Here is a 19,961-nt window from a genome sequence, read left to right as displayed (position 1 = left end):
GCTCTGCTCTGCTCCCCTCTGCTATAGGCCTGTGAATGCTGCAAACCTGCATTCCCGTACCTGCCCGAGGCATACACCTCTGTATTCTGAAAGAGAGAAATTGAGAGAGTGAGAGATACACTGCAAAATGAAAAAGTTGAGAGAGAGAGAGAGAGAGAGAAAGAGACAAAGAGATGAAGGAAATGGCTCGAATGGAGAAATAGACGGAGGCCTGCATACCAGAGGGAGCAAACAACACAACCCTGCACTTCACACACATTCTCGTTAAGGCTTTATGATCTCCAGAGGCAGAAAACAGGCACAGATGATCTGATGTTCTCTGCTGGGGGGGGGAGGTGCATGCCACTGCCTGCACCTGTGCACTAACTGGCTCCACATATCAGGGTGTATCATGAAATGAGATACGACTATGTTAGTCTGTGGCTCCTGGAGAACTGCAATATATAAAAAACAAAAAAAAACAAAACATAGTGCTGCCTTTATTTACCATGTCTACTCAAATAGTTCACACTTTGCTTATGGTGACGCCCATAAGTTTACACTCCAAACAGCCTTCAAGCACAAAGGGAGCCTTTACTTTACCTAGAAGTTGACTGTGTCATTGGTGACATACATGCTGCTCATGAGCAATGATGTAGTAAAGTAATGGTTTTGCTCCAGAATGGGACATCATAACTTTAACTTAAGTGGTATGCTTTATGAAAGAATTGAAGATACATACAGCTTTTGTGGATAATCGCTTGTTTGTGCAACTGAAAAAGGAGCTATTTCCTTCTCCCTCTGCATGGGCCCCCTGAGGAGGAGAGGGGAGAGTGAGTGGTCAACGGAGGACCTTCTTGGAGCAGCTGAATACCAGAGGAGCTGACAGGTATGTACATATTGGAATGTGCTTCACAGCCACACCTGTGGGGAACACACCCGCCAAGCCTGGCCTCTCTCATCCCACTGGCTGATCTCCCCATGATTGACAGCTGGAAGAACTATTTGGCTCCAGTCCACAAGAGCCAGGGGGCAGGTATGGTGAGTTCAGAGCGTGGACCAATGGCATCAGAGGAATCCCTCCGAGCCAGGCGGGGCTGCAGTGAAATAAAACTCATCAATGGGGTGTGTCTCCAAAGTTTGTCAGCAGTCAAACAGTGAGGGGCCACTGCTGCAGGAACCCACTCTGACTGGTTCAAGCTTAACTAGTTCCTCGCTGCGTGAGGATCAGAGCGGTTTTCAGCTGGCAGAGATGGTAGAAAAAGAGACAGGTTCACCTCTACCGCGACCGAATGATGGTGAAGAATCAGATCTCATCTGCTCCGACTTCGAAACTCCTCGCTTAGGACCAGGACCTCCAGGAAAGGGACCGCAGCTTCAGGCTGTCCATGGATGAGGAGTTGTTTTTTTTTACTTTCAGGACTCTCACTTTTGTCCCTGAACAATAGGTCCTCCATCACGGTTTGCTAGAGACGGTAGAGACTATTGTTGTGGTTACTGTGGTCGCTCACATCTCCTTATCACTTTTCCAGCCCAGCTATAGATTCTGTATCCGTTGGACGGAGAACTGATAAGGGCATGTGCATGACATTACCTACAGACAACATCTGAGTCAGAGAGCCTTGGGGATAATTCAGTCATTCAAATTATAATTGTTGATCGTATTGAAGGCTTTTGTTAGTTTTTGTGCTTTGGTTGTTTGCTTTTGCTACTAATTCATTTTTAGAGGGAATTTATGGCAATTTGAAAAGTTTTGAAGACAATAAGATCTTTATGTTAAGCTTGTGAGTGACTAATACTAACATTTAGGATGCATTGTAATCTTGTGATTTGTATATAATGAAATGATCTTGAGTCCTTTTTAGATGATTTAGTGGTTGATGAATTGGGTTGTACTTCACATCAATGGACCGAGAAGAGTAAAGTTGGCTTTGCGCTTCTTTCCCGTAAAATGAGAGAAAGCAGAATATTAACATAGATTCCCTTCAGGCAGCTCTGAGCACACCTGGTTTTAAGTCATAGTTCCCAAAAATATGACTTAAAAGCAACCATCTTTCTCAGCTGCAGCTTCAGGCAAGGTTTCTTTTTTTTTTTTTTAAGTTAGTGAAAGTGTTCGCAATTATCAGTATGATCCATAAAAATGAAATACAGCTATTATGCACAAACACAGTTTATACGTGAGGGGGAGTATGCAGCGTGTAAAATCCGTTCTCCTGGCATTAAATTTAGAAACCAGCGAGATTAAAGTGAACTAGGACACCCTGACATGATACAGCATGACATAATCATGATGATGCAACTGGTGAACTGGAATACAAAAATTTGGTGAGTAATTGATGATGCATGCTAACTTACTTACATGATTTTCACCTCCACAAACATACAGCCTTGGTATTTGTATTCTTCCTCACAGTGACTTTTAAAAAAAAGTCTACGAGAGAAAAACAAATTCTCTTTTTAAAATGTTTTTTTTCATCTGGCTTCACATAAAAAGGGCTCTGGGAAAACTCTTTTTAAATAACCAAACTCAGATTGGCACCCCCATATATAAGATGCATAAACTGCTCTCAAACACAATTTGCAGCGGCATTCAGTCTTTTGAACACAGCATCATCTTTAATGTGCTGATAACCTGTTCTTAAGAGCCTGGATTCTCTATTTGTTTCTGTATATCACGATGTGACTCTTACGACTGCATTTCAACTGTGTGGATATTTTTTCTTCCTCATTTACAGCCATCTATCTTACATAAATATATATCTAAGAGTTTAAGGTATTGCACCTGCTAATAAATAACTGCCAGAAAAAGTCATCATTTTTAAATCATACATTTATTGCAAAAAAAGGTATAATATTGCTGATGGTTCCATTTTGTACACTTTGTTCTTTTTTAGTTTGTTCGGTTACAGAAGGCACACAGATTAATTCTCACCTCAAAGAATGAAAGCAACAAACTTTAACATAATAAACAGCATCCACAAACACACACACACACACACACACACACACACACACACACACACACACACACACACACACACACACACACACACACACACACACACACACACACACACACACACACACACACAGGAGGGCACTCGGTAAGCTGACGAGTCTTCTGGATCTATTGGCTGCTTCCTAACTGCTTTCCCCTGAGGCGTCCACTCCCTCTCTCTACACCCGGGGGAGGATCCTCTCTCTTCTGAAGTGTAATAATCTTTTCACCTCCGCCAACACATAAGGTCACTTCCAATCCTTCACGCAACACTTCATCACTACTACGACAACGGTATACCGCAAATTGGGTGTCATCTACCTTTTCTTGTAGTTCTTAGGAAAATGTAGTATGGCTTTACATGTTTTTTATGCATTTTCTGCAATGAATTTGATACAGAATTAATTATTAAAATGATACAATCATTAAACTGAATGTTGGCAACTGTGCAATGAATAAAAGCAGCAGTTTGAAGTCTTGAAAGTATCTTGGAAAAGTAGATGTTTTAGTATTCCAAATAAAAATGTTAAATAGAAAGATAAATGTTAAAAAAAGCAATTGCTCATTAAAATGAACTTTCTATTTTACCGGACAAAGCTCTTTAACATCTGCCGCTCATTCACCCATTCAAACAACAATGATAGTGGAGCTGCCATGCAAGCGTTGGCCTGCTCGTCAGGAGCAACTTATGGTTCAGTGTTTTGCTCACTTCTATATGCTAAAAGGAGGGGCCAGGTATCAAACAATCAGCCTTGTGATTAAAGAACAACCCGCTCTTCCTCCTGAGCCACAGCCGCCACCAAAATGCATATAATCAGATGACAATCAGCCAAGATGGTCAATTAAAAAAGCAAGCATTGACTCATTTTGATAAGGACATAGCACCATACCACAGATATACAATAAAGCTCAGAATAATAATGCAGAATTTGCATATTATAAAGATTAAGCCATAAGCTAAGTTTAATATCCACACAACTGACTGGAGTCTGAGATAAAATAGTGCAAAACTTTAGGAGCAAATCTTTTCCGACCTAAAAGAGGTCCAATCATTATTAATGCAATGCCCTTACCCATTAGATTAAATGATATTTTTTTGTGTTTGATTCACCAGTGTTATTAGGGCAGCTGGCTCCAGCCGTAGGAGCAGGCTGTTGTGTTTATGCCAGACCAACCATGCAAGCACTGAGGTCCCACAGCTTCTTTGCTGCAGCATCATCCAGGGCCTGTGGCGCCGGCTTTTTGGGGGCACAGTCACTGCATGAGGAAATAAAACAGGGGGAGAAGATCACTAAGAGTCCGATACAGTGTTCTGATAATCTAAACTGATGAAGCACAATTGCGAATAGCTATATATTATTATTTAACTTGCATTCTCTGCAGTTGTACAAGGGGCAGAAAAATAAACATGCAAATTGAATTGATTGAATTCCAACAACGACTGCAAACATTAACTCAGTTAATAAAGTTTAATATCACAGTCGGGTGAGTTTTATTGCAGATGTACTTGCCTGTAGTAGAGGCCGCTGACGTTTGCCTGGCTCTCGTCCACAGCGCAGTAGATGCTGGTCTGAGCTCCTTCATAGGGATTTTTTATCAGCATTAGGAACGGCTTGAGTATGATCCACTGCCAAAGAGCTAAAGTAGGGAATAAGTGGCGGCCTAACTCGGTGCGGATGACACCAGGGTGAAGACTGTACGCTGTCACACCAGTGCCTATTGAGAGGGAGAGAGATCCATCAAATCAAAAACGATAAATGAAACATCAACTTTACAAAACAAAAGATCTAGAGATTTGTACATTAGACTTAACGTTAATTTAGGAAAATTTGAAACTGTGTGAGGTGATCAACTTAACCCTCCAGGGTATCTGATTAATAATTACTCGCATTACATTTTTTGGTGTATTAATTTAACGTAGCATCCATTGGACCCTACCTTGCAGTCTCGAAGCCAGCTCTCTGCAGAAGAGCACGTTGGCCAGCTTGCTTTGCCTGTAGCTTGTCTCGCGGTGGTAGTCTTTATCAAGGTTGATGTCATCAAAATGTATGTGGCCTGCAAGAAGACAATATAGTGTAGTCTTTAAGCAGAAATTACATTTTGAAATCCAGAAGCAGTCATGCAAGTTGTATCTGTCACAACCAACCAAAGTAAAATATCACTTTAAGTGGATTAAAACGTCAGAGATACAATTCTAACTTTGAATTACATTGCATTGACAAATTATAAAACATTGTCTTTACCTTGCTCGTGTGCCAGACTAGACACGATGACGATGCGACTTGGAGTTGACTTCTTCAGGTGGTCAAGAAGACAGTTGGTGAGGAGAAAATGTCCTAAATGGTTGACCCCAAACTGCATTTCAAATCCATCCTCAGTCTTCCACTTAGGACACATCATGATACCTAAAAATCAACAGATAAACTTAATATACAACCACTTGGTCATCAATAAATTGACCCAAAACTGAGGTGACTTTTTGGCCTAAAAACATTGTGAGAGGATAAGTCAATAAAACAGCCAGCTCAATTTCAGCCATAAAAACCACCTGCTCATATGAAACATATAGGATGCTTTTTTATTCCACTTAATAGTGATATAGGTTGTTAAACTGTGTTAAACATGTTTTTGAAAGTGCAAGAAATTCAGCTTTCACTTATCATATATATATATATATATATATAAAATATATAAAAAACTCTTAAATATTTTATATATATATATATATATATATATATATATCAGTACTCAGTATTATTAACAAGTAGTTACACTTAGTAACAGTATTATTGTTCCTGCAGTTCAAAATACCTGCGTTGTTGATGAGGATGTCCAAACGTTCCTCATTCTCCTGGATGTCTTTGGCCAGGTCCCTGACAGACTGCAGACAGGAGAGGTCCAGTTTCTTCACCACCACATTGCCGTTTCCACTCTGCTGCCGGATCTCGTCAGCCGCAATGCGAGCTCTGGTCATGTCTCTGCAGGCTAGGATCACTCTGGCTCCTTGACATAAAAAGAAACAGGGTCAGTGTAAATAAGATTAAAGTCAGTTAGTAGTCAAGGTAGCAGGGAATTTAGGTAATTCCAAAGCCGCTCTAAAGATAATAACAAAGTGTTGCACAAAAAAGACAATAAATACCAACTCACAACATTTATAGAAGGTTAAGTTCTTACCTCGCTTGGCCATATCCAGGGCCGTCTCCTTCCCAATGCCAGTGTTGGCTCCTGTGATGAGGACTGTTTTCCCATCCAGTCTGACCTTGCTCCGACACACTCCCCCAGCCATCCACCTGCGCAAGGCCAGTATGCCTGCCCCTAATAGAAAAATAAACGTTATATATCTTTAATATCAAATGCAGTGTGATGTACCTTGTTGTGGCTATCATTTTTCATATGGTTCAATTTATTTATTTACATTCTTGGACCTTGTTAATGTGACATGAAAAGCTGTAAGTAAAACACATTCCCCTTGCAGGAGAATAAATATATCGAATTGAACCCCTGCTGTGGTATTTCAGATATGGCTTGACATCCAAAGAGATTACAATAGGTGTATTTATACATCTATGACAATAATACTAAAATTATCTTTATATTTGTGAAGACTTCACTATGCTGATTCAAGTAGCTTTTTCACTGAAAATTGTAGATATTCATAAACTGAACAGCAGCCACAATGAATGTGTCTTTAATGATGAAATAAACTGTTTCTTCTTTGATTTCTGCCAGAATGATGGCTTACAGGGAATAAACCATGACTTACATTTTCAGCAGCTAGCAATGCTCACCTTCCCTTGCACTGACATTTAAAGAAACTTAGCATACACAATAGCCTTATAATAAAATAATGTATTTACCTGCAACAAAAGCAACAGAGAGGCCGATCGCGTGCCTCTCTACAAAGTCCCTGATTGTCTCTGCGTAGTTTTGCATATTTTAGTTAATTATTAATCAAGTTAAATAACTCCCGTTCAGAACAACAACTGGCTCCTCATTGGAGGAAACCACAAACTGTATAAAAAGGCGATTTTGATCAAGTCAACTCCCTGTGCGGAAGTGGGGGCGTGGTTTGCACCGGCTGGTATTTTCAGAATAAGACTTTTGTTTACTGTTTACCTTCTGTTGTCACGGCAACTGGTGCAGTTTACGGCAATGAAAATAAAATGTACTGTTGAAAACATTGACGTGTTAATGTCAGACTCTCTCACACAGGTTTGAAGTCTATTACAGGTGGTCCTGATTAACCCTTTAAGTGCTATAATTATGACAGGCCGCCTGGTCCTTTTTGTCTTTTTTCTTCAATAAATGTGTCAAAAAATGTCCTTTGTGTAAATTATTTTGCTCTTTTTTTCAGGAGAAATGTAACTTTTAAAATCTTGCAAGTATTTGTCATTATTATATGTTATAAATGCTTAAAACAGTGTGTAATAACAAAAAAGTAAAAAAACGGATTTTAATTTTCATCAGGTTTCTCTTTATAAACAATTTTAAGGACATATGTTTCATTTTCATTCATTTTATCAAATAAATTAATCATGTTGTAATCATTGTTCCTAATTTGAATAGACTGGGAAATTGAATTTGTGGAAACAACAGTAGTGGAAAGTAACCATTTAGCATTTTCAAGTACTGTACTTAAAAACAATGTTGAGGTACTTGTGCTTCACTTCAGTATTTCAATGTTGTGCTACTTTATACTTCCACTCCACTACTGATGCAAATAATCTTCACTGCAATTATTGAAGGTTAAACAAACCCACAGCATGTTTCAATTCAATTCAATTCAATTCAATTCAATTCAATTCAATTCAATTCAATTCAATTCAATTCAATTCAATTCAATTCAATTCAATTTAATTCAGTTTATTTTGTATAGCCCAGAATCACAAATTACAAATTTGCTCTCTTACTGGGTTTTTTACTGTTTTTATTGCTCATTTGCTTATTTATAATACTTATTTTGATCTTGTGTTTTTTTTTTTTTTTTATTTACTATGTCTCTTGTTTGCACTATCCTCTTTGCTGCTGTAATCCTGTAAATTTCCCCGCTGCGGGACTAATAAAGGATTATCTTATTTTATTTTATCTTATCTTATCTTATAAAATTGATTTCGAATGCATGATACATTTATTTGAATGCTTGAAAATATCAATGCTAAACAAAAACAAACTTAGTTACTGTTTTTACTGTTTTTAAAATATTGTGAGGGCTGCCCTACTTTTTTAAAAAGGCTTTTATTTTGAAAACTAAAGGTTATGAGTGTTGGTGTTCCGGTTTTCTCATTGGATATTATTTATGGTTTAGACCGCAGTGGAGATGAACATCAACAATTTGTCTTCTCGTGTCTTTAACTAATTTTAAAACAGCTTGACTCACATTTAGAGTTAAAGTGTGTGAAAATATTTTAAGTTTGATAAACATTGGGCTTTTTTTTCTCCTTCTATTTTACATAAAATAAACAAACCTGACCCGGAAGTGCTTCGTGCTTGTGCCACGTCAGAGCTACTCACCACTGCCTCACTGCTGTCTGCAGCTCTCCACTGCTTCTCCTGCTCCTCACGATGCTGGGCTTCGGACTCAGCTGTCTGCTGCTGCATGTGTGTGTGGTGTTTGGGACTGAGCTCACCTTTGAGCTCTCTGACAACGAAAAGCAGTGTTTTTACGAGGAGCTAGAGACAGACGTGAAGTTTGAAATAGACTTCCAAGTAAGTCACCCTGAGAGCATCATCACTCTCACAAGTGTGTGTGTGTGTGTGTGTACAGGAGGCTGCCACAGTCATGTGTTAAGATAGGCATGTTTTCTGTCTCTAGAACATGCATCGTTTTAGTTCTTATCATTTCAAAATGCATCAGTGTCCATTTGTCCACTAAATATTAGCCCTAATGAATTCCTTTGCCTGTAGTCTATCACACACTTAATCTCAGCAAAAACTGTTTTGGTCAAAGTTGATTGTCCTAACCATAGTAACTCAGCTAACTGGTTTTCTCACTTTGCTGCATAACCAGTATGAGCCGGTTCAACCTTGCACAGACCATATGTCACAACAAAACACCATGTAACAATGGTACAACTATCTTGTCATGCATATGTTTTGTCATCCACGTGTGTATTTGATGAGTGCTTTCTGTTCTTTCAGGTCATCGCAGGAGGCAACTATGATGTGGACTCATTCGTCACCGACCCTCAAAACAATGTCTTGTATAATGAGAAGAAGAAGCAATATGACAGCTTCTCTCACACCACTGCCATGGGGGGAGTGTACAAGGTCTGCTTCAGCAATGAGTTCTCCACTTTTACACATAAAACTGTGTACCTGGATTTCCGCCACGGAGATGAGGAGCCTCTCATTCAGACCATGAATGGAGCTACAGCACTGACACAGGTAAGTCTGACAAACAACGTGCTGGGGTGGAAACCCTTTAAAAGGGGCCACACTGTGGCTGTCATTTGGTTTTATTCCAGTGTGTGAGTGGGTTTTGTGCACTGACACTTAAATCAGAAAATCACATGTTTTGCCTTTTAAGTTAAGGTTATGGATTCATTTTCATCCTGCTGCCTTGCTGAGCATTTGGTATGGTCTCATTTCCTGATTTTTAAACACTTGCGTAGGCAGGCACACAGAAAACATCCAAGACAAGGAGAACATTACAATTCATATGTCTACATTTAGAATATAAGTCAAGTTAAAAAGGCACTTTAGCAAAAACAGACAACCAATTATGCTGTCTTTTGTAAGTTGGGCTAACTAATCAGCTGTTGTGGAGATTGCGAGTGCAGCAAAACGTTTGCTTGTATTGTTAGTTTAGTTTCAGAGGGGACAGTTTAAAGTCCACTAGGTGGAGGCAGAGCTGTTCTAACTTAAGATAAAACTTAATATATCCTGAGGGACATTGCTGTGTTGCATTTGCAATACAAAGGTGTGAATATAAAGGATAACATAACAAGTATAGCCGTGTACTGCAAATATTGTGTTAACCATGGCTGAATCTTTTTTTTCTACTCTCCTTAACCCACAATACCTGAAACACCCAGGTTTGTTAACAAACCCTTTCAGTCTGTTTCACTTTTACACAAACTGGAGTCGGACATGTCAAACATTTTCATAAATATTGCCGTTTCTATGCTTGACATCATCACATTTTATCAGAACACAGAATAAAACTCAGATATCAGCTCACATTTGTAGATCCCTTGTTAAAGTGTATTTAATGCCATACTACATCAAGGATTGTGTCATGTATATGTAGTATTTGGGCCACTTCAAGTCCTGAGAAATGCAGGAAAAATGTGGGAAGTCGAAGGTAAATCCGTTCAGGAGCAGTTTTGGGTTAGTGTTTGCACATATGTGACCATCCTCCTGCTGTTATCGTTGCCCCGGGACATTCCTGTTCTCTTGATTCATTTCTGTTGATCTTTCTACTTTCAGTTGGAGTCATCTTGCGTCGCGATTCATGAGGTCCTGAAGGTGGTGGCTGACTCGCAGACATGGTACAGGCTAAGAGAGGCACACGACCGCATGAAGGCCGATCATCTCCTCGAGCGGGTCACCTACTGGTCCATCGGGGAAACCGTCCTGCTGTTTGTTATCGGCGTCGGTCAAGTCGTGTTGCTCAAGAGCTTCTTCAGTGAGAGGAAAGGCTCTGTAGCAGCCCTCACTTAAAACTCCTAGTCTTGGCGTGGCCTCAGAAAGACAGGTGGAACCTCGTCAGTGTGAACATAAGTGCGTTTGGAGATTACAAACATCTTTTAGTATTTTCAGCAGATCTTTCCTTAAAAGGGATAGTTTTGGAGGTATTTTTTTTTTTTTCTGCTCACCAAGTGTCAAACTTGTGATTGCCTTTTTCATGTCGTGGTGTTTTTTTCTTAGCAATCTTTATCGAGAAGAAACAACCTTTGTACTTGTTTTGAAAATGAGATTGACACCTTTCAACCTTGCGCTGAATATTTATTATATATTTTTTTAGTGCAGCATAAAGCAGGTATAGTTTGATATATCTGTTAATAATGACAGTCATGGATTTTCATCTGGGTACTCAGTAAAAACACAAGATGTTGTGGCAAATCAGTTGTTTATGAATGTTAGTTGTACTTGTTTTATAATGTGTGTTATGTTTAATATTACCTTTAATTTATGTGTGGAAAAATGTGAGGTGTAAGAGCTTTGACTCCCTCATCCCCTTGTCTCTCTCATAAGAAGTGCCTTAAGAAATCTTTTTTTTTTTTAATTTCCTACCAAGTTTAAAGTTTACTGTTTTAATTGGTCTGTTACATACCGTCCTGTTTCTGATTGGATTCTCAGTTTTCATTCTTGTGGATTATAAATCCATGTTGTTTTAGAAAGAGATGTGTTTAATAAACACTGTTAAGGGACCCAATTAGTGTGGCTTTTCTTTTTCCCCAACACAATTATGCTTGCAGTCCCATTGTTTATCTGTCTCATTGTAATTTGTAAAACCAGTCAAAAGGTTTCAATAAAACTGGGAAGAAAGATATTTTTGGTGAAGATGAAAATCCAGTTTCTTTAAATTGCCATATTATGATTTGTATTTTTGAGCCATTTTGTTATTTTCTGGTACAATGTGTATGGAGGTGCCAACTTAGATTCAGGTTCATTTAAAGTGTATTTTTAATTTTAACCATTCTTTTTTTGAAAACATGTTATATTTTTCATCAGATAATTGTGCAGCCTTGGCGAATATATATCGGCTCTCTGTGTTTTCTAATTGACGGATGAATGCCATTTTACTGGATTTAAAAAAGCAATTTCTCACTTTTTTTTTTTTAACATTTCAAGATGATTTTTTGTCCCCCCCTCTCTCTTCCAATACATTACATACATTCACTCATGCAACAGTTTACAGTAATAAAAAGTACATTTACTCAAGTACTGTACTAGAGTACAATTTTGAGGTACTTGTACTTAACATTAGTCCTTCCAATTTCTGCTACTTAATACTTCAACTCCACTCCTTTATTGATGGAAGTATTGTACTTTTTACTAAATTAATTTGATAATTTCGGTAGTAGCTTACTCCTTTTTTTTTTTTTTTTTTTTTTTTTTTTTACATTTAACATAATTCAAGATACTAATTTCATTGCTAATTAATATTAAAAAAAATAGAATCAACAAATAAATGAGGTATTATCAAAGATTAAGATAAGATTTATTGATCGCCAGGGGGAAATTCACAATCTATCCAGCAGTATATTATATACATGATACATGACCAGCTGCAACATTATGCATAATGAGTACTTTTACTTTTGGTACTTTAAGTATGTCAGTATCTTGATTCTAATAATTCTGTAGGCCACTTTACTTGAGTAGCATTTTAAATGCTTCTATTTTCACTTTTAATTGGGTATTTCTACACTGTACCATTACTAGTTTTACCGGAGTAAAATATTTAAGTATGCTTCTTCTTCCAACATTGAAAGTGTGACAGGCTGCTGTCCGAGGAAGAAGGAAACGAGGAAGAAGGAAACAAGGAAGAAGGAAACGAGGAAGAAGGAAACAAGGAAGAAGGAAACGAGGAAGAAGGAAACAAGGAAGAAGGAAACGAGGAAGAAGGAAGAAGCGTTCAAGTCAACTAGGACCTCAACTGAACTCACCGGAGGATACTTCATTCTGATTGGCTCGGAGCCGATTTTTGCTGGCCAATCAGAGCAAAGCGGGCTCTATCCAAGCTGACGTGGTAGTCTTAACTAACACCTACGTCCGGGACTGTCGCTCATTCATAAAAAAAAAAAGAGGCTACAACCCCAGGGTCCGTGTCTGTGTATTCAGCTCCTAGTAAACATGGCGGGTTACCTTAAAGCTCTGACGACCGTGACGAGGAGTGCAGCCGCTGCAGCGTCTCAAAGCCCCGCTGTGCTCTCACCGGCCGCCGTCTGCCACCACCGGCTGCACCGGAGGAGCTGTAAGTCAGCCATAAACTATGATCACATCAATAGGACTCAAAGGTTACGTTATGACTGCTGTGCGCACTTTCAGTAAGGTTCACAACTTTAATGTGGAATAAGATACAGACTGGTTGTTTTTAAGAATGAGTCACTTAATGGTAGAATATGAAGTCGATCTTATTGTATGGCAAAGTGCCATCACTGATTCATACATAATATCCAGAAAACAGGATTTTCCTTTGGCACCAAATTGCAATGAATGAATGAAGATCTCAAGTTAAAACAACACAAAAGTTGTTGTGAGAAATTTACAAAAAGCTTAACATGCTGAATACAATGTGAAGAATATAAGAGCAATTAGTTGTATAAATATACCAGGTGGAACCTTTTGAGTATTTAGGCCACAGTAGGTATGAATAACATACTGTGCACTGCAAACACAAAGCAGTCTCATAAGGTTTATAGGTCTTGACATGTGAGTCCACCAGTGTGTCAGGTACAAAAAGGGCTTGCCAGGTAATCCCTCAAAGATCACAGTGTGCGGCATAGCTCTCAGTAGGAATGAACCCTGCGTAACTACAGTAGCTTAAGTAAGGGATATGAAACCAAATGCAGGTGTGTTGTGTGTCATCAGCTTGTTGTCTGGTGATCAGACTGTCTGAGACAGGTGTCACAGGTGAGGTGAGTGCAAGTCGTGTTAGAGATATTCTCGACTTGTTGATGAGCTTTCCCCCAGGGATGTGAGTGCAAAAAAGACACAATATATTCAAGAACCAAGAAGGGGAAACAAGGCAGTGGATTAAAATAATATAAAACATGCAAATTATGAAAATAATCCTCCAGCTGAATAAATGTTAAGTAGATAAACAACCGAGCAGCAGTTTCGACTGAGGCAAACTTTAAATAATCTTTTTTTTCTTCTTTCTAACATTGTAAAACATTAATAACTGTATTTTTCAGATGCCACAAAGCGCATCAAGGCGGACCAGCCGGTGGTGGAGATGGACGGCGATGAGATGACCCGCATCATATGGGAGTTCATCAAAGAGAAGGTTAATCAAATTATTCAGACTTTCACTGTATAAATAAACTGGTCGCCTTTACTTGAGAGCAAATTGGAATTTGTTAAATGGGTTTTAATCATCAGAAACAATACAGATGTGCACATTTATTGTGGTTGCTGTGCAGTGTGTTGTCCTGATTCAAATAACACATCAACATCTCTACACGTGCAGCTCATCCTGCCCAACGTCGATGTTGAGCTGAAGTATTTTGACCTGGGTCTGCCCTTCCGTGACCAGACAGGCGACCAGGTCACCATCGACTCCGCTCTGGCAACTAAGAAATACAATGTGGCCGTCAAGTGTGCCACCATCACCCCCGACGAGGACCGAGTCGAGGGTAAGTTTGACTCATTGTGTTTAATTATACGCTACCTCTACTATCTATTCATTCTGGTTCTTTAAGAGTTCTTGGCTGTTCTGAATCCTTTCTTTGGGTCTTCAGAAGGTAAACATTTCAGTGCATATTTTCAGAGTTTAAGCTGAAGAAGATGTGGAAAAGTCCTAATGGAACCATTCGGAACATCTTGGGTGGCACCGTTTTCCGTGAGCCAATCCTCTGCAGAAACATCCCTCGTCTTGTTCCCGGTTGGACACAAGCCATAACGATCGGCAGACATGCGTTTGGCGATCAGGTAAAAGATGTGAACGTGTGTTTTGCTCTTTCCAAAGATGCCTCCAAACTGACGGAGGAACAATCTCACAGCCCAGGTTTTGATGTTTAATCTCACAGTACAGAGCCACAGACTTCGTAGTCGACCAGCCCGGAAAGTTCAAGATGGTGTTTGCCCCAGCCGATGGAAGCAAGCCGACGGAGTGGGAGGTGTATGATTTTCCCGCTGGGGGCTGTGGGATGGGCATGTACAACACTGATGAGGTGAGAAAGGACTTTTTGTTACATTTATTTACATGAATTAGTATACAAAAAATGATGCAATATTTATGGATGTTTAATGCTAATTTGTTACAACATTTTCTATTTTGTGATGTTCTTTGATGGAATTTGCTAGGTTCAAAATCATAATTATTATTAATTTTCTTTGCACAGTCCATCAGTGGATTTGCTCACAGCTGCTTCCAGTATGCCATCCAGAAAAGGTGGCCTCTGTACATGAGCACCAAGAACACCATCCTCAAGGCCTACGACGGGCGCTTCAAAGACATTTTCCAGGAGGTCTTTGAGAAGTAAGATAACGGACGTATGAGAATTCAGACTTAATGCATAGGGTTGTTATCCAACATCACTCAAATAATGGACTCTTTAGCTCACTCTTTGCAATTCCTTTTCAATTTTAATGTGGAATGGTCAGGCCACTGAATGTAACAGTCACTGTTAAGGAGACAAAAGCATTATTCTGTCTTTTTCAGGGATTACAAGCCAGAGTTTGACAAGCTGAAGATCTGGTATGAGCACCGTCTTATTGACGACATGGTGGCTCAGGTCCTGAAGTCTTCTGGAGGATTTGTTTGGGCCTGCAAGAATTACGATGGAGATGTGCAGTCAGACATTCTGGCTCAGGGTTAGTGCACCTTCACTTTAAAGTTGTGATGGCAGTTGTTGTATTGACCTGTTTGCTCACCGAAGGCCACATAGTCACAATGACATATTAGTTACATCTCATGTTTTGTGTGTGGGCTTTTTTTTTTTTTTTGTGAATTGGGATTGCCTTGTGATACCATGTTGGTCCGTGTGTTGTGTCCAGGTTTTGGTTCTCTAGGTCTCATGACATCAGTGCTAGTGTGCCCTGACGGAAAGACTATCGAGGCCGAGGCTGCCCACGGCACCGTGACGAGGCACTACCGTGAACACCAGAGGGTAAGAGCCACCGGGTCACACTGCTGGGAGAGTTTTTACATTAGGACTCATTCAAGGCTGGGACTTGGTGTAAGGTTTGAGGTTAGATTCAGGACAAAGGTTGTATTTGAAGTTGTGATTCACCGCATATAGTACAAACTATCTTTAAATGTTTGAAGCCAGTGGAGCGCAAACTGTCCAACATGCAAACTGTTCAACATTAATGAGGTCTTGAAAAGATAGAAGTGCACTGAAATACCGGACCAAGGTTTTTTATTTTATTGTTTAATCGGTAATAAATTGCGTGTCAACTGTCAACTGAGTCATTGACATTTCACTCAGTTGAGCTAGGTGTAAAAGGGAGCCTGATTAAATGTTTAATTTTGGTTATTTGTCAATAAATAAGCCTGAAATTCTGTCAATATGCCCATTGGGGAATTCCATAACTAAACTACACTGAATTGCAGTTTAAAGGTGTTTCAGTGTAGAAACAATTAAATACAGGTTTGCAGCTTATTTTACATTTCTTGCTCTTTTTGGAACTTGAGTATAGAGTATTTTCTCAACCGGCTAAGTCATTTTATGATATTTCAGCAGAGCTACAAAGAGTTTGAAAGCTGAAGTGATCAATGTCATTAATAGTAAATGATGGGGCAGGTTATGTTCCAAGTCCTTTAGAAGAAGGAGACTCACCTTATTAAACCTTTTATTAACTCATGAAATAGGTTCCATAAATCTATGGTGGGAGAGGCAGCGACGTTAGAAATCCCTATACGGTGCCATCAATGAACCTGAATGCAAGGCAAAAAAAACCTAACTGTGTCCTGGCTTTGTAGGGAAGACCAACCAGCACCAACCCCATCGCGAGCATCTTTGCTTGGACCAGAGGGCTGGAGCACAGAGGCAAACTGGACGGAAATCCAGATTTGATAAAGTGCGTTATCAAATGTAATTTACTCATGCAGCATATGTTTAAGCAACTTTACAGCAAAAATAATGTGTCACTCTGCATTGTTGCTCTCCAGGTTCTGCCATACGTTAGAACAAGTCTGTGTGACAACTGTGGAAAATGGTGTGATGACCAAGGACCTTGCAGGCTGCATCCACGGCTTGGCCAAGTGAGTTTACATTTTTAAGATCCCTCAGTCATGTTAAGTGTGTGATGTATCTGTGTGGTCTGATTTTTAAGCAACCTTTAACAATGTTTTAACATAAGGACAGATTTTATAATTCATTACAAATGTATCCCCTGAACTGTGATCTTGCAGCTGCAAGCTGGGTGAACATTATGTGAACACAACGGACTTCCTGGATGCTATCAAGACCAACTTGGACAAAGCTCTGAGCAAATGAAGAGGAAGTGGAACAAACACATGCCAACTTAAAAAAAAACAAGTTTTAGCCGCTTTTCATCCTTCATTTGTATAAATCTTTGTATCCAATTTTTGAAGGAACCAATTTTTCTATTTTCGTGCCATTTTTGTATTTGTTTAGCTCACTGACACATAAATGTGCTCATGGTCCTCTGCCTTTCCTTGTTGCCAAATATCCAGTTATGCATTGCATAATTTAAGTAATTCTATTGTATCAATGCTATTGTTAACACGCTGTTCCCTGAAGATACCTTCTCATTTATTAAGAAGGTCTCGAGGGAAACAGTGTGTAGAAAAAAAGGACAATTATGCCATATTTTGCACCGTCAGCATTAGTATAAAAAAATAAATGATGACTCAATTACACCCAGAGCACTGGGTTGCCTAATTCAGCTTGGTTGTCATTTTGTTCATATCTCCATTAGCAACACTGTTCAGTGCTGTTAACCTAGGAGCAGAAACGCACAATTATTTTGGGGTCCTCTGTACTATGAATATACTCACAAATTTAATTAGTTAGACAAATTGAGGCGATGTAATTAAATGTAAGGTGACAAAGAAGCATTTTTGCTTCAGTTCATCAAAATCTTTTAAGAAGAATGTTTTTTGAGATGTCAGAATAGCAATGGGAAGTATTGGGGTGGCCAGTGGTTAACATTGAGCCCTCTGCAAGAGCTTCAGGAAGGATTTAATGAGACTTCAGTTAAGGAATGTGAATTAGTGCTCAACTGAAGCCTCAGGGACAAAAACCTCTCACGTTGAGCCAGATTTAAATCCATAACTCCTCCGGAGGGCGCTATAGAGGCTCCCCTCACAATTCCTTTTCATGCAATTTCATTCTACATTTTTATTTAATGTGCTTGCACACATGAGCCTCTGCCCAGAACTGCATTCATGAAGTTCTGTATGCTCATTAAGTAGGTGTCATACGCACCCTCCAATGTATGACAGTGAGGGGTGTTTGCTACAGCAGGAGGCCGGGCCTGCTGGGAGTTTTGGCAACACTTTTTGATGTAACAATTACAGTGTAACACCAGCAGATGTCGACATGGTCAGCCAGCCAGCGCTGTGCTGAAGGCTTCGTTGTGCCACTCTTACAGATGGAACGTGGTTTTACGATTTACGCTGCTCATCTGAAATCAATTCGGAGCACCTGCAGGTCGTTATTGATTGGTGCAGAACAGCAGAGGCTTGCTGAAGTAGGACAATTCAGATTGGGTCAGGTAGAGTGTCAATCACACCTGGTTTTCACTGTTATCCCGGATAACAACCAAGGAAACAAAGTAGACTTAAGCAAAACATACCTTTAGGATGTAAATGTGAATCGTATGTCATCAGGCCTGGATGGTCATCATATTAAAGGACACCGGAGTATGACATACAAACACTGACAGAACAACAGTTAGTTTGATATTGTGTTATTCTTGCCGTTTGTTCTCAATCTACAGCTTTTGTTACTAAAACATCTTGACAGACGTTAACTTTTATAACTGAACCACTGACCAGAGAATGTGCTTGTCTCTTTCTCCCAGTCACTAAAATGTCAAAGAAAATGTCCAAGGTGCCTCTATCAAAAAATTACCATTTAGATTAGCTTTTTTCCCCTCCTATTTTAATTTCCTCCTGGAGGAACATTCCTATGCAACTATGAAATGCTAAAGAACCTCCCACTTAATATGATCCGCAGCCATGAAAGAGTCATATCTGAGCAAATTGTTCAATCCTGTCCTGGGAAATGCTTTCCTATGGAAGTATAATTGCTGCAAGAAATCTTTGAAACCAATCCATAGGTTCACATTTTACAGTGGGTGGGTCTGTACTGGAGTTGGCTGAGGCTTCAGAGGCAACAGACATAAGTTACAACTCAGTTCCCACAACATGCAAAATGTCCTGAGGCAACACACTAACCCCCTGCCAGCTGACAGCAAAACATAAATTAGGAGTTATTACCAGTTAATATTAAGGGAGGTTACCCCCCCCCGGACAGTTAATAAATAATTTAACCATGTGAAATGCCTTTTTTAGATTCATTAAATGTCCCAAGAGTTTCATTTTATTCTTGACTTTTCCCCCTCATTTTCCATTAGTAAACTAACAAGCTCACAAAGACAATGCTAACATGTTGGTGTTTAGCATAATACTTACCTTGTTTACCATCATAGTTTAGCATGTTATATGAACATTTGATAATGAGCACAAACAACAGCGTCAGCAGAGGCGGTTATTAGTTTTAAAAGTTAGCGTAGTCGTGTACATGTCCACTAAACCTCAATGGGACCGGTCCCTTTAATTGTGTGAGCAAAGTTTGAACAAACTACAGCTCTTAAATATCCAGAGGATGGAAAGGAGGGATCACATTCATATGAATGTTATTAGATGATGTCATCAATGGCCATCTTGCTATATAGTTAGAATCCCTCTTTTTCTTCTGCAGGTACTCTATGTTAGTCACTAGTAAGCCTTTAAGTAAGTCTGTAAGTCTTCAATCATTTTTTATTCAAATTATTGGACGAATTGCATTTTTTCCTGTCCCTAGATGAAAAGTCAGCGGATCCATGAAGTGATCATTCATCCTGAAGGGGAACATGAATGTGTGAACCAAATTTTTGGGCAATCCATCCAATAGTTATTGAGACATATCACTTACAACCAAAAACGTGAGCCTCATGGTGGAGCTGAAGGAAGTCAGAGGACCACGAAAGTCAGTAGGATAAATCCAAGGGGACAATGAGTGCTTTTACTAAATGTTACGACAATCCATACAATACCAATTGCCATCCACAGAGCGGCTAGCATGGCTAAAAATACCCGACTCCGAGGATTAACCCCCCCCCAAACAGTGACAGATTA

The 19,961-nt window shown here is 39.4% G+C and overlaps 3 protein-coding genes across 3 annotated transcripts; 2 read left to right on the top strand and 1 right to left on the bottom strand.

The window, feature by feature from the left end:
* Positions 1-2,831: 2,831 nt before the first annotated feature.
* si:ch211-107o10.3 (uncharacterized protein LOC407663 homolog) lies at positions 2,832-6,985 on the bottom strand. The gene is made up of 7 exons (XM_054621214.1): positions 6,835-6,985; positions 6,152-6,292; positions 5,789-5,980; positions 5,221-5,382; positions 4,916-5,032; positions 4,489-4,693; positions 2,832-4,234 (listed from the first exon to the last, which is right to left on the bottom strand). The coding sequence occupies exons 1-7, from the start codon at positions 6,908-6,910 to the stop codon at positions 4,138-4,140; spliced, it is 990 nt and encodes a 329-aa protein (XP_054477189.1). The 5' UTR covers positions 6,911-6,985; the 3' UTR covers positions 2,832-4,137.
* Positions 6,986-8,489: 1,504 nt separating this feature from the next.
* tmed3 (transmembrane p24 trafficking protein 3) lies at positions 8,490-11,694 on the top strand. Its single transcript, XM_054621227.1, has 3 exons — positions 8,490-8,683; positions 9,116-9,361; positions 10,406-11,694. Exons 1-3 carry the CDS (start codon positions 8,540-8,542, stop codon positions 10,637-10,639), a joined length of 624 nt encoding a protein of 207 aa, XP_054477202.1. The 5' UTR covers positions 8,490-8,539; the 3' UTR covers positions 10,640-11,694.
* Positions 11,695-12,679: 985 nt separating this feature from the next.
* On the top strand, positions 12,680-17,491 carry LOC129109191 (isocitrate dehydrogenase [NADP], mitochondrial-like). The gene is made up of 11 exons (XM_054621200.1): positions 12,680-12,899; positions 13,843-13,934; positions 14,118-14,283; positions 14,418-14,578; positions 14,677-14,820; positions 14,992-15,128; positions 15,312-15,463; positions 15,647-15,759; positions 16,575-16,672; positions 16,764-16,856; positions 17,007-17,491. The coding sequence occupies exons 1-11, from the start codon at positions 12,779-12,781 to the stop codon at positions 17,089-17,091; spliced, it is 1,362 nt and encodes a 453-aa protein (XP_054477175.1). The 5' UTR covers positions 12,680-12,778; the 3' UTR covers positions 17,092-17,491.
* The last annotated feature ends 2,470 nt before the right edge of the window (positions 17,492-19,961 follow it).

The sequence above is a fragment of the Anoplopoma fimbria genome, chromosome 2, assembly GCF_027596085.1.
Source record: "Anoplopoma fimbria isolate UVic2021 breed Golden Eagle Sablefish chromosome 2, Afim_UVic_2022, whole genome shotgun sequence".
Lineage (NCBI taxonomy): Eukaryota > Metazoa > Chordata > Actinopteri > Perciformes > Anoplopomatidae > Anoplopoma > Anoplopoma fimbria.
The sequence above is the reverse complement of the archived record's forward strand: the minus strand, read 5'-3'. Positions and strand labels throughout refer to the sequence as shown.

Bases quoted from the DNA above. Each gene is read 5' to 3' on its own strand.
- LOC129109191 (XM_054621200.1), top strand. From the start codon at position 12,779: ATGGCGGGTTACCTTAAAGCTCTGACGACCGTGACGAGGAGTGCAGCC. The intron at 14,579-14,676 runs GTAAAAGATGTG...TTAATCTCACAG, and splicing joins GACATGCGTTTGGCGATCAG to TACAGAGCCACAGACTTCGT. The intron at 16,857-17,006 runs GTGAGTTTACAT...GTGATCTTGCAG, and splicing joins TGCATCCACGGCTTGGCCAA to CTGCAAGCTGGGTGAACATT.
- si:ch211-107o10.3 (XM_054621214.1), bottom strand. From the start codon at position 6,910: ATGCAAAACTACGCAGAGACAATCAGGGACTTTGTAGAGAGGCACGCG. The intron at 4,694-4,915 runs GTAGGGTCCAAT...CCCTCTCAATAG, and splicing joins GCTGGCTTCGAGACTGCAAG to GCACTGGTGTGACAGCGTAC. The intron at 4,235-4,488 runs GCAAGTACATCT...TTCCTCATGCAG, and splicing joins GTCAGCGGCCTCTACTACAG to TGACTGTGCCCCCAAAAAGC.
- tmed3 (XM_054621227.1), top strand. From the start codon at position 8,540: ATGCTGGGCTTCGGACTCAGCTGTCTGCTGCTGCATGTGTGTGTGGTG. The intron at 8,684-9,115 runs GTAAGTCACCCT...CTGTTCTTTCAG, and splicing joins AGTTTGAAATAGACTTCCAA to GTCATCGCAGGAGGCAACTA. The intron at 9,362-10,405 runs GTAAGTCTGACA...TTCTACTTTCAG, and splicing joins GAGCTACAGCACTGACACAG to TTGGAGTCATCTTGCGTCGC.